Source organism: Hydra vulgaris, chromosome 09 (genome assembly GCF_038396675.1).
Source record: "Hydra vulgaris chromosome 09, alternate assembly HydraT2T_AEP".
Taxonomy (NCBI): Eukaryota; Metazoa; Cnidaria; class Hydrozoa; order Anthoathecata; family Hydridae; genus Hydra; species Hydra vulgaris.
Window position 1 is genome coordinate 15,663,760 of NC_088928.1, and position 25,856 is coordinate 15,689,615.

The 25,856-nt window shown below is 26.9% G+C and overlaps 2 protein-coding genes across 3 annotated transcripts; one reads left to right on the top strand and one right to left on the bottom strand.

The window, feature by feature from the left end:
• Positions 1–1,180: 1,180 nt before the first annotated feature.
• LOC101235343 (uncharacterized) lies at positions 1,181–24,079 on the bottom strand. Its single transcript, XM_065804828.1, has 5 exons — positions 23,998–24,079; positions 22,762–23,033; positions 21,820–22,108; positions 18,931–18,984; positions 1,181–1,413 (listed from the first exon to the last, which is right to left on the bottom strand). The coding sequence occupies exons 1-5, from the start codon at positions 24,017–24,019 to the stop codon at positions 1,205–1,207; spliced, it is 846 nt and encodes a 281-aa protein (XP_065660900.1). The 5' UTR covers positions 24,020–24,079; the 3' UTR covers positions 1,181–1,204.
• Positions 1,749–16,912, top strand: LOC100212696 (E3 ubiquitin-protein ligase TRIM9). 2 transcript variants are annotated; one of them, XM_065804826.1, is made up of 8 exons: positions 1,749–2,732; positions 9,850–9,945; positions 10,064–10,320; positions 10,403–10,554; positions 10,835–11,119; positions 11,309–11,473; positions 12,341–12,490; positions 16,513–16,912. In XM_065804826.1, the coding sequence occupies exons 1-8, from the start codon at positions 2,055–2,057 to the stop codon at positions 16,713–16,715; spliced, it is 1,986 nt and encodes a 661-aa protein (XP_065660898.1). In that variant the 5' UTR covers positions 1,749–2,054; the 3' UTR covers positions 16,716–16,912. The 2 variants fall into 2 exon arrangements, with proteins under 2 accessions (XP_065660898.1, XP_065660899.1); XM_065804827.1 differs by having other exon boundaries at positions 11,348–11,473.
• Positions 24,080–25,856: the final 1,777 nt, after the last annotated feature.

Here is a 25,856-nt window from a genome sequence, read left to right on the forward strand (position 1 = left end):
CTAAAAAAGTTTTATGATTTAAACCTAATAATTGCCCATTCCCCTACTTTATTAGAGTCTGGATTCATCGAATCAAAAAATGCCCCCCTTGCGAGCCTTTTTCTTCCTGGTCGGTCTGGATCCACCGAATCAATAAAACCTTAAAACTGCCCCCCCCCCCTTCCTTCCTAGATGGTCTGGATCCGCCAAGCAACTAATTAATATGAACTAGGTTTAGATTAAATCTAAGCTCTCAGAATACTTTCTCCTATTAAAACTTTGAATAACTTTTTTTAGTCTTTAACGTTCGAAAGTTCGAACGACAACTTTAAATTTAAAAACATCATAAAGCGAATGAGAATTTGCATTTAATTGGTAATTTATATCTTTTTTGTCTTTCTTTTTATATTTATATATTTTTTTTCTTTTATAAAGCTCCACTACACCGCTTTTCTGATCTAAAACTTTTTTCTCTTTTCCAATTTATTTTAATGATTACCATTTAATTTTGCTTTGAGTAATTTTACACGCCAGTTTTTTTTTATTACAGTGGATTTTACAACAAACTGAAATAAACCGTCGGTAAACATTAAAATTTAAGTTATTATCAATGAAATAATATTATATATGATTGACAAAATATAACGTTATAATAACGTTTTGTAATAATTATATTACTACAAAAGTAAAGCGTCAAGTAACCTTGCTTAACGTTTTTCCTTTCTGGGATTGAAAAAGATACCACAACCGTTTCCGCATATTTGGTGTAGAATATTTTTTCTTGCCGTTTTGATTTTCAAGCGAAAAAAAATAAAATATAAACTAAGAGATGGTGCATTTTCTGAGACATTTTTGCATCTTTAACTCTAACTGTTGTTTTCATTTTTTTGAGCAGAAAATTATATTTGAAAACAAACCAGCTTTTGTCATGGCCTAAACTCGGTGTAAAGAGTTTTTTTTCCGATACTAAAACTTCATGCAAAACCTTGTTTTTACAAAACTTAGACTTCATTAATTCTTTCAAGAGTTTCTCGAGATTTACACCGAGTTTAGGCCATGACAAAAGCTTGAAATATAAATTTCTACTTAAAAAAAAGAAAATAACAGTTGGAGTTAAAGAACAAAAACCATTCCCTCCACTTTTTCATCCCTTCGCCTTTTTCTAATTTTTTTCTCGTACTTATGAAAAAGTTTCCATAAATCGGAGAGGATTTTTTTGATTAGATTAACCAAAAAAACACATAAAAACAACATTTATATTACAGTTCTCAGTAAGCAAGTAAATATTAATTCGAATACGTTGTTGTTGTTTTTTTAAATCTATTTGCTTTGCTGCTGTTTTCCTTGTTTTTGTTTCTTTGGTTTTCTTTGCCTCTCTCCGAACCAAGAAAGGTTTTTCTTTGTTACCCCAGACAAATACCAGCTCCTTGATCTCTGTATAAAGATGTTATTTGCAAGTATATATATATAAATAAATATATTAAAGTATATATAAATATATTAAAGTATATATAAATGATAATAATAGAAATAAGTATAAAAGTAGTCAGAATTTAAACTAATCATCGACTCAATTTTTTTTTGCCATCTGTTATTTTTATTTAGCCATCTGTAATATGTATTTATTATATTTGTATTTATATTAATATTTAAAATTATTTTTATTTCATTCTTTTATCAATTTTAATTAAAAATTAATCTCATTAGAATTCTAACAATAAACTTTACAATAATAAAATAAAATATGCAAAAAGTTAGAGGTTCAGTAAAAAAAAAAGTTATTAAAAAACAAAGTTTAGCGAGTTTCTAGGACATATTTATACTTATATATTATACTTATATATAGTTTTAAGGAGAATATAGAGTTAAATTTGTTTTTTAAAGTTTGAAAAATTATATTTCATAAATAAAAACATTCAAAGGTCTTCAAATAGAAAAAACTTTCCGTGAGCCAACTTTGTAGTTTTACGGCTTTTGTGTGCTCTAAATGTTGTTTATTAATTGTTTTTACGGTAAAAAATTGTACTTTATATGACAAAGTAAACAAGATAATTTATAATATCTATGATATTAAGATGGATGTACCAAATGGATTATACGATGAACTAAAGTGTGTAAAATGTTTATGCTTATTGACTAATCCTATAAGTTTGCCTTGCTCTCACAACATATGCTACAAGTGTGCCAAAGAATCTTTAGTTATTGAAAGCCAAGTGCAATCTCATTTTGAACCATTTCAAGTTGACAAGAGTGTGTACAAAAACAAAGAAAAGAAAGTTTCTCTAAACCAAATTGGTAGTTCCACACCAGCTCTTGTGTGCTCTAAATGCTGCATCTATTTTATACTTGATGAACGCGGCATAGATGGCTTGACAAAAAATTTAATTTTAGAGAGATTGGTAGAAAAACAGAAAGTTTTATGTTGTGAACTTGATTGTCAACTTTGTGAAACTACGCCATGTTCAAAGGCGTCATTTACTTGCGAACAATGTCTTGTATCGTATTGCTACAAGTGTCTAGCTATATATCATCCAAAGCGCGGTCCTTTAGCTTCGCATTCTTTAGTTGAACCTCAGTTTCAAAGAATTAAACATATCAAAAAAGAAAACTTGACGTGCAGCGAACACGTAGAAGAAAATATTAGCATGTACTGCGCACTGTGTAAAACTCCGGTGTGTTACTTGTGTTTTGATGAAGGCAGGCATAAAGGTCATGAATCTAAGGCTCTAGGTATCATGTTTAAAGACCAAAAGGTAACCATTATTTACTAATTTCATTAGTAAAAAAGTTATTTATTTTTCTTTATTAGTTTTAGTAAAGTAAAATATTTTACTGTGTCACAAAACATAATAAATAAGGAAAATTATGGAGCAATACAATTTCATTTGAAATAAGCTTTAATAAAATTATGGAGCAATACAATTTCATTTGAAATAAGCTTTCAAAATTTGTAAAAGTCCATACGGGTTTTATTGGACTAAACTTGAATCAGTAAATGAAGTGATTATTTAACAAATAACAATGTCTTCGCAGGGTTCTGCGGAAATATAATCTAAGTTATGCGGAAATATTAATTAAGTTATGTGGAAATATAAATTCATATATGCAATAATATAAATTAAACTACGCGGAAATATAAACTTAAAAATGCAAAAATTTAAAATGAAACAAGAAAATCAAAATAAGAAAATACAAATAAGAAAATATGAAATTAAAGAAAAATTATATGAAATTAGAAAATTTTATGAATAACTATTATTTGTAATATAAATTTTTACCTTAGGAAGTTAAAAATTATACCTTAACAAGGGTATATTACTCTACTTTCTAGAAGTTTCTAACTTTTTTAGAGAGGAGTTTATAACAAATTATATGCTCAAGCAATTTAGAAAAACAAGAAATTTTATAGATATTGGTCTAAATATAAAGAATTAATAGATTTGGAACATATAACTAAGTTTTTCCCTGGTTAACTGTAACCTAACAATTCCTGGGTTAATTACATAAGGTAACCTTCTTTGGTTTAGTACTTTGGTTTAGTCTAAAAATGTTATATAAAATACTGCAGCTATTATCCGTGTACCTTTAGATTGACTTGAAGATTACTAGTAGCAAAAGTTAGAAATGAGCTTAGTGTAGCACAGAAATTTAGAAAATGTTTAAATAAAGTATCTATAGATAACTGGTTAAAAACTAATCTTTAACCCATTGTAGACCGCAGCAATGCTTTGACTAGACTGGTCGAAACATTATTAAAACTATAAACGTCTAGCATTATGCAGACTGTTTTAGTTAGGGACAAGAAATTTTTATAGGCTACATATTTCTTATTATAGTATTTTTTTTCTACTAGGTTTCTCTCTATATCTATTTTTTATAGTAAAATTCTCCAATTTTCTTTATGTTCGGTCCTTTTATTTTCTCCATGATGCGTCCTGTTAAAAATTTAAAAAAATAGTTTGACAGGACGCAAGTATATGTGCTTTTTTTTTAAGATTCCGCAATCTAAGAGGTCTTTAGGTGTTTAACGAATAAAGTAAAAAGCTAAAATAGTTATGCAAAAAAAGTTAGTAAAAATTATTGGATTAGTGAGCTTTTATCAATAATCTCAGTTTCAACAATATTATTGGGTTGTCTTATTATGATTTGTATTTTGGTTATTAAGTTGCTCCCAGAATTCCTTATGTTTTATTACAAGTCCTTACGGTCTTAGAACCGTGGAAGAGCATTTATCTAGAAAGTTCACACATCCTTCCTTACCAATACCAGTTGTTCAACGTTCGGCAACGAACCTAGAACCTCTTGATTTTAATCATTGCGCTGCAATAATAGTTTGCTTTGTTGCGTGCATATATGCACGCAATGAAGTAATATATTATTTTTCCATAACATCTTAGATACTATATATTGTGTCTCCATAACATCTTAGATACTACATATTGTGTCTCCATAACATCTTAGATACTATGTATTGTGTCTCCATAACATTTTAGATACTATATATTGCGTCTCCATAACGTCTTAGATACTATATATTGTGTCTCCGTAACATTTTAGATACTATATATTGTGTTTCCATAACGTCTTAGATACTATATATTGTGTCTCCGTAACATTTTAGATACTATATATTGTGTCTCCATAACATTTTAGATACTATATATTGTGTTTCCATAACGTCTTAGATACTATATATTGTGTCTCCGTAACATTTTAGATACTATATATTGTGTCTCCATAACATTTTAGATACTATATATTGTGTCTCCATAACATCTTAGAAACTATATATTGTGTCTCCATAACATCTTAAATACTGTAGTTTCTAAGATGCTATGGAGACAATTTTTTTCAGTCAAAATTTATAAGCAACTAAGGCATCTAATAAAAAGATTTGAAATTAATGAGACTAGCAAAGTGAAAATATGCAAACGGTGTATCTGGTTGGGCGTATTTAACTGGGGACTATTTAAAAGGGTCAAATTTTTCATTTAGGTTGTATGGAAAAAAAGAAATTGTAGTTTAGAAACATTTAAACAAAGATCATTTCATTATTTGGATGCATCCCGAAGTATAATTAATTGCAAACATATTATTAATTTCCTTCTTCAAAAATTTTGATAAAAACAACTTCAAAGGTTTCTATATTAAATGAGAATCATTTTTTGACTAATATTTTTCAATCTATTAAAGAAAAATGGAAACTATGTTTGTTATTGCATGATGAGGTTTGTACCACTATGGTATAACAACAACAAAAAAGTTGTTTTACCATAAAAGATCATTATTCGAAAAAGCAATTGATGACTTATCAAGAAAAAACTTTTTTGGTCTAATGGTTAATTTCTCATTTGGTAGATCATTATTTATTTCTAAAATGGTATCTTAAGTTGAACTAAGCTCTCAATTTCTTTTTGAACAAATTAAGACTACTATCCAATCAATAAATAAATATTCAGGTCAAGTCAAAGCTAAAAAGTTTGATGGAAATAAAATTAGTCAGACGTTCTTCAAAATCTTTAAAAGATGAACTCAATATAAAATCTTGTCAACTAATGGTGGTATTTAACCTTCAATTATGTCCATTTCCTTAAAAATATTAAAAATAAATCAATAACTTGTCAACTTATTTTTATGATAAAGGAGTACATAAAGTAGCACAATAGGATTATCTTAAAAAACTTTATGAACCTGAATCCAAGTATTTACTTTTATTATTAAATTTTAAACGAGGTTTTAATTTTTTAATATTTTATTCAATTGGAAGGCATTCAGTTTCTACCTGTTGAAGGGTGTTTTATGACAAAGCTTAACATGTTTTGAATAATCATCCAGGACTGTAGCATATAAAAGAAAAACAATACACAGCAAATTTTATTAACATCATTGTTTCATGGTGGAGAGTTCTCAATGTTAAGGGAACAGATGCAGATATTAAATTCAATGATTAACTTCAAGAGATCCTAATGATAATAGTTTAGAAATATTTTAAGTTTTAGAAATATGGCTTTAAAGATGGTTAGAAAGTAAAATAAAACTTACTTATGGCACTTCACAACCAATTTATGACATATGAAACGGTGTTATTGAATAGTGTAAATTGTTATTGGATGGCTTCACCAAAATATCGTTTTTAGTTAGTTTTCTACCTATTTATTGAAAAAAGACAGCAGGTGAAAAATTGAATATTTCAAGAGCTAAGCTTTTGCTACTTTTTATATCAAATATTGTTTTCGTTGACACGTTATTTTGCATTTCCGCTAGTTGTTTTTGGCACTGCACTTTAGAAATATGAGATAAATTGGCTCCATCAATCATTGCAGAAATTCAATTTCCTTCAAATCAGATCTAATTTCGTTCACAATCATTTCACATTTTTAAAGCCAATAAAATTTTTTTTAAAGTTTTTTATAAACGTCTTTACAAATAATTCAATATATTTTATCAGGATCGTAAAACTTTTAAGCAATGTTCTTTCAACCAAACTTTAGATTTTTTATCAAGGTTTTAAAAGCAAAAACTTTGGATTTTTTCTGTAGAAAATCGCGCATTATATGTTTTTTATAACTAATGATATCTTCTTCAGCAGTTTCAATATTATATAATATATCGACATCAGCTGAATAATCTGATGCTAATACTTTTAGTTCAACTAAGGAATTGTTTAAATTTTTACAATCATGACAAAATTAAAATCTGTTGCAGTTGTTTTTTGGTAAAATCACTCAAATCAAATATTGGACTGCGGGAGAAATAAGGTTGGTCACACAAAGGGCGGTTACAATGCAATTGAACTGAAAATTAGTTTTGAAATATCTTTTGCTGCGTTTAAACATATTACTTTCCATTCTTTCACTTCAAAGATAAATCATGTAACATAGTAAACCATTTATATCTACAGTAGCAATATCATAGAATCCTGCTAAAAATTTTGTTACGATGTTTCAATTGCATAATGTATTTGCCACAAACTACAATAACGATATTTCTGTAACAGTAATATATCGATAACAGTAATTCTTGCACCTGCTTCAATGCAATTTTATAACGCATTTCCGCAATAAAAACTGGACGAAAAGTTTTTTGTTGTGTAAATACTAATTTCGTAAGATATTACCAGTATATACTGATAGCAGGGGCAAGAAAAAGACTTAGTATGTCTTATGGCTAAGCCCCTTGATAAACTTCGTATATATTAAGAATAATAAATTTTATTCACTATATAAACTAAAATAAATGGAAAAATCAAAAATATAGAGTTTAGAATGTGAGGTTAAAATTAAAATTGAAAATTTTTTTATATATGTTATGAGAAATCATCTATTAATGCTTATTTCAAGCAACAACAAACCCCAAAAATTATTTAAAAAAAGTAATAATAAGAAAAATAAAAAGAAAAAAAGTTATTTTTAATAAATTAATACCTTTCTTATAAAACAGAATAACATTGATAACTTAGAAATAGCTTTGCAGTATATCATTTATTAGTAATCTCTGTCTCAATTTTGACTTCTTTTAACCTTGGTAAAGTTTGTAAGTTCATTTGTAAGTATGGTATTTCATACCTTGGGTCCTCTAATAGAGATTGAAAATTCTGTTGGTGCAAAATAACTTTTTGGGTTGTTTATAAGTGTTATTCGAATATCTATTTAAGTATTTCTTCTGATTTATTATTACTAACGGATTAAAAATTTTAGAAATTTTTATTAGTTTTTAACATAAAACTAAACGATGAAAAATACTTATTTGATAAAAATTTAGGATATTTAACTTTATAAATTGTGGTTGGGAATGTGTAAAACGGCTAACATTGGATATAATTTTGACTGCGTGTATTTGCATATTTAAAGAGTTTTATTAATGTATTGGTATTAATGTTGCATATTTAAAGAGTTTTATTAATGTATTGGTATTAATGTTGCATATTTAAAGAGTTTTATTAATGTATTGGTATTAATGTTGCATATTTAAAGAGTTTTATTAATGTATTGGTATTAATATTGCATATTAATGTACTGCACCAAGCAATGTTAGCATAATTAAAATGACAATGGATAAATGAGAAATATAAGAGTTTTAAACAAAGCAGATTTAAAAAAGGTTTCGCCCTATAAATATTATAATTAAATATTATACCAATTAAAAAACTGATATTTTTGCTATACACCATTTGAGTCAAATTTAATTTTTGTGGCACATTAACTTTTAAAAGGGTGCTGTTAAATATGAAATCAAAGATATATTCTGCTTTTTTTCTGAACTAGTCTATTTTGCTTTATTTCTTTTTTGACAGGAATAATTACACCTAAGTAAATTTTCTTCATTGTTTGTGCTCGGTCTATCTTGTACTTTATACATTCAAAAACATTAAAAATCATGTTCAACCGAACACAGAACAAAACTGTTTACCCGTAGAGCCACTTTCTTCATAAATTTCACCCAATTCAGGTACCGTATGATTGTGTGAAGTTTCCAATAATTTATTTAAAATATTTGAGATAAAATCTGATTTGGTGTTGGTTTTGAACGTGATTTTAGGTGTGTGTGTTAAAGATTCACCCTCCTCCCCCCCCCCCCTCCCTTATTTTATTCGTAAAATCGTCTATGGTTCAATCCGACGTCGGCTTTAAGACAGGGTACTCTGTTCTGAATAATTCAGAAGTCACTACCTAAACGCTCCATAAACCAAACTGAATAACTGTTAATAAAGAAACCATACTTAAAAATATTTATGTATGTTCAATAAACACCAGATTAAAAGTATTTACACGTCTATAATCCTATAAATTAAAAAAAAAAAAGTTTTCAGACTTCGTATCATTACGTAACGCAACGTTATTTCATTACCTCCCAAATTTTTTTTTTGAATGGAAAGAATATTATGAAGTAATAGAAAATCAATATATTCAATCTTGCAACTTTTCCCAATTCTCATAATGGTCCAACGACGCCGGGGGCACGTGCACTTTGGGCCCCCCACTATTTTTCTAAAGGACCTTTTTTTTTTTTTTTTAGAAAATTCAGGATATAGAGGAATTTTTTTAGAAATTGACTACTGTGCTCCCTCCCTTCCCCTCACTTCAAAATCGGCCATGATGGTTGATTTTTAAACGCAAGTTAAAATTTTTATTTGAAAGTTTATGATTACTCATAAGTATTTTTGTAAGCAATACCCAATCAATTTTTTTAGCCATAAAAAAAATTATAATAGGATACCGATTCCAAATACAATAAAATACCTTGCAGAGACCTTCGACAAATGTATGTAGTAGGCCCCAAATTCAAAAATGTCAGATTTCAGATTATGATTTTTAGACTAGAAGGGTTTTCCTCAATGTTGTTAATTATTATTTATTTAAAGTTTAAAAAAAGTACATAAATATAAAAGCAAACTTTGGATGCCTATGAATTTAGTTTTAAAATCACGAAAACCAGTGTTAAAAGGTCAAAAGTTTTATCGACTATAAATTAGAAACTATGAATATTAGGAAAAAAAAATTACAAGCTTCTTTCTTACTCTACCAGCATTACTATAAAAATATTGAACGTGATTGAAGGACATCACCATTCCTCTCTTTGTAACAATTCTAAAATTAAGTATAATTTTTACTACTGGGACTCAATTTGATTATCAATCTCTGATGGGTAATTTACTGTTATTTCAAGAGGTTTTGTTGATTAAAAGAACTCTACCAATGCAAAACTGATTAAATAACTATTTTTGTACTCTCGTTCCACATTTGATAATACCTGGATACTAATTTAAAGAGTATCCTTGTTAATTAGGTAATTTTATTTTTACTTATTCTCTATAGTTGTATTAATTAAAGAGAATAAGTAAGTTTTTTATATTAAGATTCTTCAATTTAGAATGATATGGTCTCGTTGGTTTCAGCACTGGAAGTTAAAAGTAATGAACTTATAGCTTTTGCAGGGTTTTTAGAAATGGAGGTTGGAACCTTGCATGTGCGCACTCAATACTTAAGTTTTTTTTCTTATTCAATTTTTTTACTCAGTTTTCAAAAAGTTGCTGTTTTTTTATATTTAAGTTCAAATTTAAATTTACTTGTAATTATAATTTTAGGAGAATGGAGTTGAACTAGAGTCTCTTGTAGTTGCAAAAATAGATGAGCTTGTTCTGCAGTTAGAAAAAAAAAAGATTGATTTAATTGAACACATTTCATCTGTTGTTGCAGCGCAAAATCAACAGCTCCTTTTACAAAGAGATATTATAACAAAAACAACAACGTCATTGAGTGCTCTGATACATTACACAAAAGAAGTGCTGAAAGAAACAGATCCATCAACTTTTCTTTCAATATCAAGTTCTTTGTGCTCTAGGTAAACCCCTTGTTAAGTATCCACATAATTTAGTTTCAATAAGATTGCACAACCGAGGTTTATTCTCTTTTAATACTTTTAGAGTGGCATCTACCTTAAAAACAATGATTAAAGTTGAGACGCTTGACCCAGCAGTATTGTCTGAAATTGATCTCTCTCTATCCATACAATCTATTGAAGAAGTAATTACTAATACTCATTTTCAAAAAGCACAACCAAAGAAAAAAATAAAAAGTAACAATTTTTTTAATTATAAATAGGTATATTTAGTTTTTCTTATAATTATTTATTTTTAATAATATAATTTTTGAAATAATTTATATAAATATTCATTATGTATGGACTTTGAACCTTGTTGTGAACATAGTTTATTATTTTGTTATCACCATAAAAGCACTTTTATGGTGGCAGTGATATAAGTAACTCATTTAAGGAAACAATATTTAAAATTACCTTTACCATATTTATTATGTTTTTGAAAATGCAGAGTTAATTAAAAAATTTATGTTTACAGAACCTTCCCCGCCAGTTATGTTGCTGGAAAAATGCACTGTAAAGTATAACACAATGGCACTTGAATGGAAAGATCCACCTGGAAATCTTAATCAAATAGATTTATATATCGTAGAACTGGATGATGGTTTAAATGGAAGTTTTCAGGACGTTCTTAAAACAAAAGAAACCTCCTGCATATTGAAAGGGTTGCAATGTTCATCAACTTATAGAGTAAAGGTTAGATGTGTTAATTCTGCAGGTGAAAGTCAACCAGGTCAAACGATAAATATGACTACTTCAAAACGTAAGTTATTTGTGTTGTTTTTATATTGAAAAAGAATTAAACCAATATATCTATTCTTTGATATTGTTGTGTCATGTTAATGATTGTTTTGCTTATTTACCAAACAAAAGCATATTGAACCAATTTTGGTTTTTTATAAAAGAGAAAATTTTTTCTTTAAGTTTTGTATACTTTAATATAATGTTTTAGTTGCTGCGTTTCAGTTTGATAAAAAAAATTCCCATTCAGACATCGTTCACTCTAACGAAAATCGTACAATTACCTGTACAAGTTTTGAAAATCGTGTTGCTCTCTGTGATATTGGTTTTTGTAGAGGAAAACATTATTGGGAAGTACATATTGATCGATATGAAGGTATGTTGATACTATAAAAAGTTAATACACTAAAAGCATAAGATCTATAATTTAAAAAGATAATTTCTATTATAAAATACTTTATTTGGCATTATAATGAAGTTTAAAAATAAAATATTACAAAAAGAAAATTTTTATTACTAGGTATTTTAATCAAATAATTACAATGTTCCATTATGTCATTACATAAATTACCAACGTCATTAATGGTTTTACGACATTGGCAACAAATGATCATTTATGCTATAATTGATTTTGTTCTATATTACATATAATCTTTTTTTTCCAATATCATAAATTTATTTTCAAATCAACATACTATAATGATTTTCATTTCATATAAAAATAATTTCTTACTTAATATATTTCTTTCAATCAAGTACACTTCAGCTTTTTTTTTTAAAGCGTTTTAACGCCTTAACAGTGAATGACAATTATATTTGTTGATGGATAACTGATACTTATATGTGAAGGATGGATAAAGCCATTGTTTAGTAGCCTTTTTTTTTAAAGACTCGTATTTCAGGCAAATATGAATAAGTTTTTTAGTTAAAAATTTTACTCACTTGATAAAAAAGTATTATCAACAGCATTTTAAATAATGGATACGACTAAGAAAGAACTACCACAAAAAAAGTGTTCCACTGTTAAGACATTAAGTTGCTTTTAACGTATTTCAAGAAAAATGCAATTTAAAAATAACTGATGTCACTAACTCTTTATAAAAACGTTTTTTCACTTTTATTTCACTAATGTTTATAGGCATCTAAAACAGCTTACGTCAACTTTTAATTTTTTATACCTTGAGCGTTTAGGCTTTTTTTAAAAAAGCTGTTTTACAATTAAAACAATTATTTGTTCATTAAGGAAACCCTGATCCAGCAATAGGTGTTGCGCAACAAGGGTGTATTAAAGATGCCATACTTGGAAAAGACAACAAGGCCTGGTCTATTTATGTAGATAGCACACGAAGTTGGTTTCAACATAATAATGCTCACATGTTTCGATCTGAAGGCGGTAAATTTTCATTTATGTTATATTTATTACATTAAATAGTGTTTGCTTATATTAACTTAAATTTGATATTTAATGTTTGATTCAGAAGATTTGAAAGGATAAAGAACAAAAAAAGATAAAGGTTGAAAAGGTTTAATAGATGTAATGTGTAGTATCATCCTTCTGGGTTTTTATCTTGAGTAGCTTCTGATACTTTATTAAGTTTCTGATGTTTTATTTGTTCCCTATATTTTTATATAGTTTTCAACATATTGTATAGTTTCTGATAATTCATATAGTTCTTAGTACTTTGTGTAGTTACTGATATTTTGTATAGCCCCGGTTTTTTTATATAGTTTTTTGTATTTCATCTAGTACCTAACATTTTATATAGCTTGATGTTTCATATAGTTCCTGGTGTTTTATGTAATTTCTGGTTTGTATTGTTCCAGATAATTCTTGTAGTTTCTGATGTTCTATGTTGTTCCAGATATTTTATATAATATTAGAAACTATATTTCAAATAGTTTCTGATGTTTTACTTTATATGGTTCCTAATTTGTGATGCAGTTTCTTGTATTTTGTCAAGCTTCTATTATTTTATGAAGTTCCAAGTATTTCTGGTGTTTCAGGTCATGTCATGAATAATATCATCATAATCATTCTGCTACTTGTAACATGGAATACAGTACAACCTTTCTCATGCCCTGCTTACATATACATTAGTTTATTATATGAAGAAGAAATGTCTTAACATGTCATATTTATCTTATAAATGGATGTAGATGTAGATTTGCAAGACATTGTTTTCTGGCTAGGATGATAAATGCTAGATTTTTATGGTTCTACTCTTTTATTTATTTATTTTTTTGCCTATACATGGTGTCCGTCAGATTAGGGAAAGGTCAGGCAATCCAAATATCTGGAAAAAATCAGGGAAATCAGGTTGAGTTTTGTAAAAATCAGGGAGAAATTAGGGAAAACAGCTCTTCATCACTTACATCAAACTTATGTAAGTTTTATACTATACATATAGTATAAAATTTTATTTAGAGTTTTATAAATTATTCTTGATACTTTGAATGTGTATTGTATTAATTTTTATATTTTTCCAATTGAAAAGGGTTTTATTAAAAGAACTCAAGTCTATTTTTTCTGAAGTTGAGTTTAGGTAAATAAAATCATGGAAAACAGGTAATGAATCAGAGAAATATCAAGGAAAAATTAGAGAAATCTATTTTTAAATATTGGCAGACACCCTCCATTAGTTCTTTGATAGTAACTGTACAACTTTCTCTGTTATATCTTAATGAACATACAGCTGTGAAACTTAGCTTAATGGTTTTAATGGAAGCTGGTAATAAGGTTTCTTGAACTCTGTGGTAGCTCATAGAAAAGCTAATTCCATTACCAGCTGTAAAATATCAGAGTATTAAAAATCCCATGTTGCGCATAGATGGTGTCTTTTTTTTTTTTTCCTTTTTTTTTGTCAAGGTCTTATAAAACCCTTCGTTAGGACTTCTGTTGATTAGCAGAAATGAGACAACTGAATAACTTATTGTTAATGGTGCAAAGTATTATCTGTGTTTTAGATAATTATTATTACCACCAAGTTGAATCTATTTATTTTTTTCAAATTTTGGTGAAACATTTTAACATTTGAGATTAAGTATTATCTGTGTTTTAGATAATTTTCTCTAATAATTTAAGTCATGACTACAGTCTCAGAAAATATTAAACAAAAAAAATCACAGAAACAAAAAAAAATCACAGAAACATTTTTAAGAAAATAACAGAAACATTTTTAAAAAAATCACAGAAACATTTTTAAGAAAATCACAGAAACATTAAAAAAAATAGTCACCGAACATTATCACCCAATTGTTTCTTTCTATATGTTACAAATATTTTCGGTCTTATAAGTAATTTTTTATCCATTGAATTTTGAAAAATTTCACCTTAAAAAATTCACTGGGTTAAAGTTATTTACCAAACCCACTTGCTACTTGTAAACCTACTTGTAAGGCCATTCATTTGCCAATACTGTTGATATTAGTGACTTTAATGCTTATTGCACTAAAAGATTTAATTCTAGTACCACTGACCCTCCTCGCATTAAAGCTCAAAACCTCTGTTTTTTTAGTTTCTTTGCTGAAAATTTCTTATGTAATCTTCTGGTTCCAAGTAAGCATGAAAGCAAATATATTATCTTAAGTCAAACAACTCACTCTCTGACAATAAATACGAATTTCTTGTTATACTTCTGTTATACGAACTCTCTTGTTATACTTCTGATTTGTTACTGTAATAACAAAAAGGTTTTACCATGCATTTGATGGAAGCGGTAAAACAAAGACTATTCTTTAGATATATTCTTTAGATGTTAAATGATAAAGTTTGTCATGCTGGTTTTCTCCTTAAGCTCATTTCACATGGAGTAGAAAATTTTTAAATTATTAAACTTTGAATTTTTTTAAAAATTTTATTAAAAACTTTTAGATTATTTCAATTTTTAGGTCCTGTAGTTTTTTCATCTATAATAATGATTTTCCTAATAACTTTACCTCCAAAGTGGTTTTATTGTGATGAAACTCTAGTTTTAATAAAAAGTTATTACTTTTTGATTGCTCAGTACTAGTACTGTGTACTAAGTGCTCAATACAAGCAATCAATCCCAGGCAGTGCTTGCAGTGAATTTTAATCCGAGTAAAATTTAGTTGTTTGGTATTAATAGTTGTTGCAATGTTGTTGATATTCCTAATGAATTGTGACATTCTTACTGAGTCCTTACAAGCTGATCATCTGAGCGTCTGCTTTATCAAATAATATTGTCATACTGGTTTTCTCCTTAAGCTCATTTCACATGAGGTAGAAAATTTATTAACTATTAAATTATTTTAAATTATTATTTTTTTAATTAAAAAAAAAAACGTAACGCAAATATTCACAATTTAAATAAAAAATCAAAATAGCCAATTAGGTTTAATAAAAATCGCCGCGTAAAAGAGCTTAATCTCTTACTTTTTATAAAATTTTTAAAAAAATAAAATTTTTTTAAAAACTAAAAAAGTTTAATAAAGGATCGTCCATATATTACGCAACGCAAAATATATTTTGCGTTGCGTAATATATGGACGATCCTTTATTAAACTTTTTTAGTTTTTTAAAAAAATTTATTTTTATAAAAATTTTATAAAAAATTTTTAAATTATAAAACTTTACTTCTTTTTATTTAATTAAAATTGACAACAAATCTTTTTTCATTTTTAGCAACTTTCAATTTTTGGTCTATTTGGTCCTCTATTGTGCTAATTGGTCCTCTATTGTGCTCTCTATATATATTTTCTTACTCTTGATTCTATTTTTTACCTATATAAATTTCTTATTTGTTTTTGTATGGAATACTGTTATCTTTTGTTAAATATATATATATTTTTTAATGTTTAACAAAAGAAGAATATTTTTGAAAGCATTTTCAAAAAACAGTTTTGTAAATTGTTATTTAAAACTGATTGTTTTAAAATAGTAATATTTGATTGTTTGAGAAAAATTATTTTCTCAGCTATTAATATTATCTGTTAATCAAGTTATTATTTTATACTTAAGCAACTGTAGTTGTTCGGAACTAAAGGTCCAAAATTTAAGCATTCTTGGTAAGAACAGAAATAGAAAAAACCACCTCATTAAATGCTATTTCCATGACGGTGCTCTGTAATATGGTTTTTTTAAGATTAGTTTAAAAAATAAATTGAAATGATTAACACGCAATTCCTTTAGCAATGTCACTAAATGATAAATACTTTTTGTTTTTAGTTTGATACTTTTTGTAGTTAAAAGTAATGTTGTATATAGTTCATTATATTTTACGTAATTCCAGATATTTCTTATAGTTTCTAATATTTTATGTAGTTTCTCGTGTTTTATATAATTCCTGATTCTTTTGTGATTATCTTTAACACTCGGCTGTATGACTTTATAAATTTTGTTACAATTACTTATTGCTGAGAAAATACAATTTTAAGTTGCATAGCTTTTTATTTAAGGTATTGCTACTGCCTCAACTATTGGTTTGTTGTTGGATATGGAAAACTCTCGTTTAACGTTTTATCGGAATAAAATTAAGCACGGTCCTGTTGAATTTCCAGATATGAAAAAAGCCGGCATTGTTTATCCTGCCTTTAGCTTAAATAGAAATGTGACGTTGACGTTATTTACGGGACTAGAGCTTCCAACTGAAATCGGATAATATAATAAATCTGAATTAAAAAAAAATGGCAGTATTCTTTCATTTAAGTGAAATCAAAATATGGCAATGAAATTAAAATATGTTACGAATATTGAGCTTACAACTGAAATATAAACTTTTGTCTTATTATTTGAAGCAGATTATAAATCTGCTGAAAATCGTTGAGTAGAATGAATTATATTTATATATAAACTTAATGTTTATTTAAACTTATAAAAGTTGAATTACTAAAAAATTAGGTCGGCAATTTATTGCCTATTTTAAACTGTTAGAGGTCGGGATCAGTTCGGCAAAAAAAATTTGAAACAAAGGGGTTACCATAAAACATAGAAACGAGGTCGGCGATTTTTTGGCGACCGTAAACACTTATAGGTCGGCCGATAACATATATGTTTATTATCTAAAAAAAAACATAACAATTTATATAATTTATAATGCAAATCTGTAGTTTAAAATACAACTTAAGAAATGATAATTTTACCAACCTTATTCACAGACAAGTTTTTTGCAGGTTCTTCATTTGAAATCATGGCGCTTTTTTAAGGAAAAGAATAATTTTGAAAAATTTTGATTTATCCCAAAATCGGAGTAACCAAAAAATTTTAAAAGTAAATTTAAAAAAAGTAAATAAAAAAAAGCAATTGTTTTTACGCAGCGTTTTTGGAGTAATGGTTTAGCTTTACGTGAATAAAATTTTTAGCAAACTCGCTGAAATTTTAATTCACATAATGTAAAAATATAATTGTTATTAGTATTATCAAATGAAAAATTCTTAATATTGTTAGTTTTTTTTTACTATAGTAAATACTATAAGTCATCTTGTCCCTTGAAATTTTTCAACTTACTCCAAAAGCCGTTTTTCTATAAACAGCCCATAAGTCAAGAATATCAAAAATATTGAAAAATAAACTTACTTGGAATAGTAAATCGGTTGTGATTAAAATCTTTACAATTTTTTTGACATATACTTACGATTTTTTCCAAAAGTAATATATGCGATATAGCGATGTTACAAAAGTTACGCGTTTGTTTAAAAACACCAGAAGTCTAATATCTCCTATGCGCATACGCAAATCCATACAACGCTTTGGTAAAAAAATGAAATGGTCAATTAAAATTCGGCAAAGTTACTAATACCAATGTTGTCAACGTATTTCTCCGATTTATAGATGATATTTACTGTCATCATGATTATCTCGAATCCAGGAACAGGATCAAAGTAAAAGGGATCTCACAATCCCGTTTACTTTGAAATAATGATCCTAAAATACTTAAGTGGGAGTGTACTTATTAAATACTTTTAAAGACGTAATATTAGGAGTGTACCGGAATGGAAATTCTAAATTCCGGCCGAAGCCGGATTGAAAGTTTTAACCTGCATAATATTTATATTTAAAATTATATCTTTGTTGTCTATTTTTCCATTTAAGTTAAAATTGAAATATTTACTGTATTAGGCATCTTATATTTAAAGTTAAAACATTTAAAATGAGACTTTTCTCAGAGATAACTTTTTTGGTAAAAAAAATATAGCTAGTTTGTTACCCAAAACTGGATAGCAACTCTTTTTGCACTACAATATATCTAAACTTCCAAAAATCTTTACCTAATTGATTATTGAAAACAAAATTACATTGTGTTTGTTAAGAAATTTGTATTTTTTACTTAGGTTTACTTATAGTTCTTCATTGCCTTGTAGGACATTTACTTTTTGATTTAATTTACAGTTTGTGTCACATGTGTTTAAAAAAAGAGTTAAAAAATAAATTCCGGCATTCCAGCCTGAATTGTAATTGCGGCCGGAACCAGAAAAACGTAAAAGTCCTAAATTCCGGTCGGAACGGAATTCCTGTACTTCCCTAATTAATACACAAATACATAATTTGTGTACTTTATATAGTACAGGATTCATCAATGAAATTTAACAATTTTAAAATAAATCCCTATGATAACTTAAAAAATTTAAGCTTAAACTTATATATAAGTCTAACCTTAATTTTTTTAAGTTATCAAAGGGATTCATTTAAAAATTGTTAGAATATTATGGATGAATCCTAGGCATCACAAATTACCCTCTACAGCCGCCCCAGATTTAAGCATATTTTTAACTGAATAAAAGCGATTCTCATAACTCCACATCAATGATTTTCAAATATCTTTAGTAAATAAAATGAACAATATATTATGTTTACTTATAACTCGTCAGAAATCTTACCATATGATTTTTCGGATAAATTGTGGGTAAGCAATTTCATTGCTTCATCTGAACCTAAAAAAATGAGTGTAAATTTTACATTGTATATGCATACTTAATGTAAAAAAAAAAAAGTTTCTTTTTACGTTAAATTACATTAAAAGAAACCCAAAAACAATTTATGCATATATAAACAAAAAATCAAAAGTTAAGGAAGGAATAACGCATTAAATGTAAACGGCAAACTTGAAACATACTATTTATCAATAGCAAATTCTTTTAATAATTATTGTAGCTTTATTTTAACCAAGGAAATTATAAAAACATTATATGTGATGATCCTACATTTTCACCAGACACATTTTCTATAATCCTGAAGTCTCTAAATCCAAATAAATGTACAGGAGTAGATAGAGTTTACTCATATCGTTTAAAGTTTTGCTTATAACTGAAGTTATCGACCAATATCGCTAACTTCAGTTATAAGCAAAGTAATGGAACGTATCCTTAAAGTTACAATTACGTAGCATTTAGAAAAAAACAATCTTTTGACTAAGGAATAGCTTGGATTTTCTAGATAAAAAAAACTATTGTACAAACCTTATAGAATCTATGGATCTAATAAATCAGGCAATGGAAGATAATTTACCAGTAGATATCATTTTCCTGGTTATGAAAAAAGCTTTTGATTCTGTGCCTCACAACAGATTGTGTATTAAACTAAAAAGTTATGGATTTAACGATATATCGTTACTAATTTTTTATAGGGAAACTAATTTTTTTAGCTGAAAATAAATTCATTTACTTTTTTTGGACAATGTGTACACATTGTTCCAAAAAGTAAATGAATACATTTTCAGCAAAAAAAAATTGTTTTCTAAAATTTTGTTTAAAGAATTGAAGTTACAATCTGTGGTTACAATAAAGTGAAGTTACAATGAAGGTGAAGTTACAATGTGTGGGGCAAATAGAAAAACACAATGCGAACCTCTCTTACGTCAGCTTGGAGCTTTAAATATTTATAAGCTAAATATTTATCAAGTAATGTTATTTATGTTTAAAGCAAAACTTGGGTTTTCTCCAGTAACATTTCAATCCTACTTTAATGAAATCTCCCATAAATATCCAACCAAATTTTCAGTGAATAACTTTGTGGTTCCCATAAACTTTCTTAAATTAAGTTCGTACCAAATTCAATATCGGGGACCTTTAGTTTGGAAAAAATTTCTTCCAATCTTTAGTAAAAAACAAAACTTCGTTTTAAACTGCACTTTGCAAAGTTTTAAGGATGATTCAAAACGGTATTTACTGAACATGGAATTCGATATATTAGATTTCAAATATCTTTTTTGAAAACAATTTAAAGGTTTGGACTGAATCGCTTGAAAATAAATTAAATCTTTATCACTTTCTTTAGCTTTTATTAAAGTGGTTTCTAACCATTAGTATAAAAGATAACGAAAATAAAATTGTCTTTTTCGTTCATATTTTTGATGATATTTAATAATCAGCCCAAATACTTACGTTTACATATATAGCTTTTTTTTTTTTTTTTAAATTAAACGCATTTTTTTTTTGTGTTTTTATAACTTTCATGATTTTCTGTCGTTTTTACTTTTTTATTTTTAAAATTATTCTGCTTGAAGATGGTTAGCAACAAATTATTTTATTGCTGAAGTATTTGATTTGTTTTTGTTTTTGTATTTATACTGTCTTTTTGTCTTTTATCATTTATTGTGCATGTAAATTTTTGTGTGACGGGGCTCGGTGATAAGACAACCTGACTTCTTCTTGCTCCGGCCAGGATTTTTCTTTTATTGTAATTTCTTTTTTGTAATATTTATCAACGGCAAAATAAATAAATAATAATAATATAAATAAAAAAAAATAAAAAAAATCTTGAAGAAATACCTTTTATAGAATTTTAAACAATGATGAAAAAGTTAGCTTGAGAAAATGGTGGAACTTTTAAAAATTTCTAAAACGGCTGTCAAACTAAAACATATATGTTTCTACCTTTTTCAATTACAAATTAGAAATAAGCAAGGTTATAATATAGATTCTTTAGAAACACCGCATGTTATATTTGACATGTTAGGTGATATACTCTTTATGCATTTCCAGTTGTTCCGTACCACTCTAACTTTTTAAAAAGAATTTTGGATTAAAAGTATCAAAGTTTTTCGCTAAATCAATCAAAACAACTAAAGTGAATGAGAATTTTCAGATGAGTCAGAAATATTTCTTGTAATTAAAAAATTGTGTGTTTAATTGGATTTTTTGGAGGCCATTCAATTGGTGCATAATAAGTCGTTTATTGTTATGCATATATTTTGTTGCATAAAGTTCTTTTTTAGACTTTAGGGAAGAAGTTCAATACAAGTTTTTGAAATATTTTGCGTCATCAGATGGGGAGAAGGGGTGAACTTCCGAGTTAAATTTTCATCTGCCGTGCTCTGTGATAAAACCGTTAGCTTTTCATGGGGCATCTAAAACTAGATTTTAGATGCCCCATGGTTTTGTTACAGAAAAAAACATTTAAAAAGATTTTTCAAAACTCTTTAAAAGGTTATTATTATTTTTTAAGATTGGATAAAAAGCTAGGTAATAAAAATTGGTAAATTCCCACTATGCCCCAGTAAAACCCATTCAACCCCGTCGTTTTTAAATACCGAATATTTAAAACTTGCACTTTTTGGCATTTTCACTATGGTTTCTTCCATATTGCTTGACATTGTGGTGTAAACCACAATGGCAAGCAACATGGCAATTTTTATGTTGAATATGAGTATAAACGTTTATACTTATATTCAACATAAAATTAAATTTATTTATTTGATTTATGGAAAAAAATATTTTATGCTTGTGAACTTTTAAATTCATACAAAAAAAAATAAAAATAAAACTTGCCTTCTTGAATCTTTTCTGTTTTTCCATTTACTTCTGTTTGAAATTTAGATTTATCCTTAAAAAAAAACTTCTCCCCTCGACTTCCGGAACAAGTTTCTGAAAAAACTATGGTTCCCTTAAGTTTAACAATTCTTCTTTCGTGCTCTGGACGCTCACTAATCTGTAACTTTACGCAAAATCCAGTCTCTCGGTGGTAAATTTTGTTGTCATAGCTATACAAAAATGTTGAATGCGTAAAATCATGATTGTGGTAACCACTTGTAAGAATAACTGGAATCCCAGGTCGATCCTATGACAATAATAAAATGTATACAACAAAACAATGTCAAAAATGAAACTCAAAAAAAATGCTTATAGGGGAGGGGTAAAGGTACCAATATAACTCCACAAGAATATTTTATTGTCATTTTTTAAGTTTAATATTTATCAAAACTTTTTTCATAAAACTTTTTGTTGTTGTTGCTCAAGTAAAACAAAAAAAAAAGGTTCAAAATTAAAACTAAGATTTCTAAGATTTTTTGATGTGTGAGTTTTTTAGTAACTAATGTTCAAAAATGGTCCTAGAAATTTTTGAAAGTCTTCTGTTTAAAAAAACAAATATGTGATAATTAAAAAGATAAATTTCTGGTCCCCTAAACTTTCAAAGATAAGAACTGAGTGAATGTAAAATATTAAAAGTTATGCTATTAAAGTTTGACTTACATTGGAAAACAGTGGGAAAAACATTTGAAAAAAAAAACAATTTGAAGCAAACAGTTTTTATAATCAGTTTGTATATAAAAATATCAATTTTTATAAACATACTTTATTTTAAATATTGATTAAATAATATTAATTAACCAATGTTAAAATTATTTGCAACAAAATTTTATGGTCCTTAAAAAGTCTTGTAACTACATTGTAACGAGAGTAAATTGAATAAAATAACATTATTTATATTACCTTTCTTGGATCCACATGGTTATTTGCAGTCAAATTGTATCTTTCATTTTTAAATATGAACTTATCTGAAATACTCCAAATGTCTGCATTCTTACAATTTTTCGTCAGTATCAAGAGAGCAACTTTTCCACGGGGCAAGTTTGGTTCTATTTGGTAGTTTAACTCCTTAGGTGCAGTTGCAATTACGCATCTACCACTTTGATGCTGTAATACACCTTTATAGTGTTTACGATATGTCGTTATAGTAGACGTTAACGGAGGGATTATCAAAACTTTCATAAACAATATATATATATATATATATATATATATATATATATATATATATATATATATATATATATATATATATATATATATATATATATATATATATATATATATAGTGGCGAAGGAAGCTTTTTAAATAATTAAAATAAACAACTTTTAAACAAAAAGAATATTCCAAATTTTTTTACATTCATATGTATGACAAAAAGATTCTTCACAAAAAAAAATTACTGTGATAGAAGAATGGGAACAAGAAACCCTAAAATGGCAATGAGTTGAAATATTTATTTTTTCATAAGTATAAACTAGTTATGTATTCATCGACAGGTTTCAAATTTTATGTTTAAATTATTCAGTGTTCAGTTTTTATGACCATGTAAAGTTTGTGACCCCCTCAAATTAAGGGGGGGGGGGATTCTTTACATGGTCATAAAAACTGAACGCTGAATAATTTTAACATATAGTTTGAAATCTGTCGATAAATACATAACTTGTTTTTATTTATAAAAAATAAATAATTCAACTCATTGCCCTCTCGTTTTGGGTAGGGGGTAGGGGCTAAGATTTTAGGGTTTTTTGTTCCCATTCTCCTATCATAGAATTTTTTTTTTTTTTTGTGAAGAATCTTTTGGTCATACATATGAACGTAAAAAATTTGGAATATTCTTTTTGTTTAAAAGTTGGTTATCTTTATCATTTAAAATCCTTCTTACGCCACTGTATATATATATATATATATATATATATATATATATATATATATATATATATATATATATATATATATATATATATATATATATATATATATATATATATATATATATATATATATATATATATATATATATATATATATATATATATATATATATATGAAATATACAGCACGGTTAAAAATAATAAAAAGATACTTTAGTTTATCTTTGACATCAATATAAAAAGAGTTTAAAAAAAAGATCGTACCTGTAAAACAAAAAAACAGCATTTTTACAACAAGAGAATGAAGATAATGTTTCAATGGAAAAAAAAACGTTCGACAATTCTTTTAAAGAATTTAATGTATTAAAAAAAGTATTACCACGCAATAATTTTGATAGTAAAAAGTTAAAATCTAATTAAAAAAAAATAATTATAAAATGTCTATATACTTTTTCTTTTATCTTACATGAAAGTCAGTATTCATCTTTTTATATAAAAATAATATTGGTGTAATATATTTCACTTTTGAGGCAATATATTTTTTGATTTCATTTAAATTCAAAAATAAACTAGATATAAAACATTTAAACAGATCACTTAATGCTTATAAAGCCGCAATAATTCTTCATTCATTTATTTAACCAAATTTTAAAAACTACAAATTTAATTATAGTTTTACAAATTAGGTTAGGTGTCATTCATATAGTTAATGACTAGTCAAAGGAGTGACACCTAAATAAAATAAACAAAAAATAAAATCAACAACAATATTATTAAATAATATAAAACATAAATTAACATAATTAAAAAAAAAATTCTCTTGAAAATAAAATAGCAAGTTTTTTGTGTTTCAGAGTAATGCAGTATTTTGGAGTAACGAAGTACTTTTTATTATGTTCAAAAAATATTATAAAACTACTATAAAGTTTATGATTCTTATAAAAACCTTTACCTTGAACAAAACGTTCCGCTTTGCCTAACTTAAGTAATTTGTCTAAAATGTTTATGGATCAGCCGTTTCAAGTGTTTTGTTCCGTACGAAACAAAACCGTGGAGCTCTATAGTGATTATGTATTTTTAGAAATTAATATAATGAAAACAGTGACGGATCCAAAGGAGGGGGGGGATGAGGGTATGCATCCCCCCCACCAGAAAATACATACCCTGAAATAATCAAAATATTGAAACTATTGAATAATCTGCGCTCTTGATCTTAAATTCTTCCATAAGAAATGCCTAATGTTTCATTCATTTTTTTTCACTTTGATTTAACCATATAAAAAAGATACTATTGCGCCGCACAATTTTACTTTCTGGTACTTTATTTTTTTTCGCACTCAAAAACTTTAGAAAACATTTAAATTTTAAGGTAAGTTTAAACAATATTATATATATATATATATATGTATATATATATATATATATATATATATATATATATATATATATATATATATATATATATATATATATATATATATATATATATATATATATATATATATATATATATATATATATATGCGATTCTAGATTGAGATTACCATGAGCAAAGAACGACCGCTGAGGAAACCTAGGCTTTTTATTACGGATTTTTTGATTAAAAAACCTCCTATTCGTTTTGATAACACACTTTGCACTTTTGTAGCTTTACCTGTATTTGATTGCAGTATTAATAAACCTTTTGAACCAACCGACGTCCTCTCGCAATCTTTTACTTGTACACCTATTCAAACGATGTTAATAGAAACCGATAACGAGGCATACAAAGATAATTCTCATCCAGCCAGTAATGATATTGCTTGTGTTTTTTCGGGTGATGTAAGAAATATTGAATATGTGAAAAAACTCAATGATTTAGAAAAAAAGAAATTGATGACTGAACATTGGATGCCGGATTCTTCTTTCAAATATCTATATACAATGAAGGGTGGGAAGAACCTACAGAAGGTATACCTTGGTTTCCAACACTTATCAGTTGGAAGTTATTCCAGCTTTAAATTTTCCCCATCTTTGAATGGTCTTCTTTGTGTCACTTGTGTTTTATTTGCCAATGAAGTAGGTGAAAATAATCATAGCAAGGCTACAAAACTGGCACAATTAGTTAACAAACCGCTTAGAAA

Coding starts and splice junctions, on each gene's coding strand:
- LOC100212696 (XM_065804826.1), top strand. CDS start 2,055: ATGGATGTACCAAATGGATTATACGATGAACTAAAGTGTGTAAAATGT. Junction 2,733..9,849: donor TCATGTTTAAAGACCAAAAG/GTAACCATTATT, acceptor TCTTCAATTTAG/AATGATATGGTCTCGTTGGT. Junction 12,491..16,512: donor CATGTTTCGATCTGAAGGCG/GTAAATTTTCAT, acceptor TTTTTATTTAAG/GTATTGCTACTGCCTCAACT.
- LOC101235343 (XM_065804828.1), bottom strand. CDS start 24,019: ATGCTGTTTTTTTGTTTTACAG. Junction 23,034..23,997: donor GCTGTTTTTTTGTTTTACAG/GTACGATCTTTT, acceptor TGTTTATGAAAG/TTTTGATAATCCCTCCGTTA. Junction 22,109..22,761: donor ACCATGTGGATCCAAGAAAG/GTAATATAAATA, acceptor TTATTGTCATAG/GATCGACCTGGGATTCCAGT.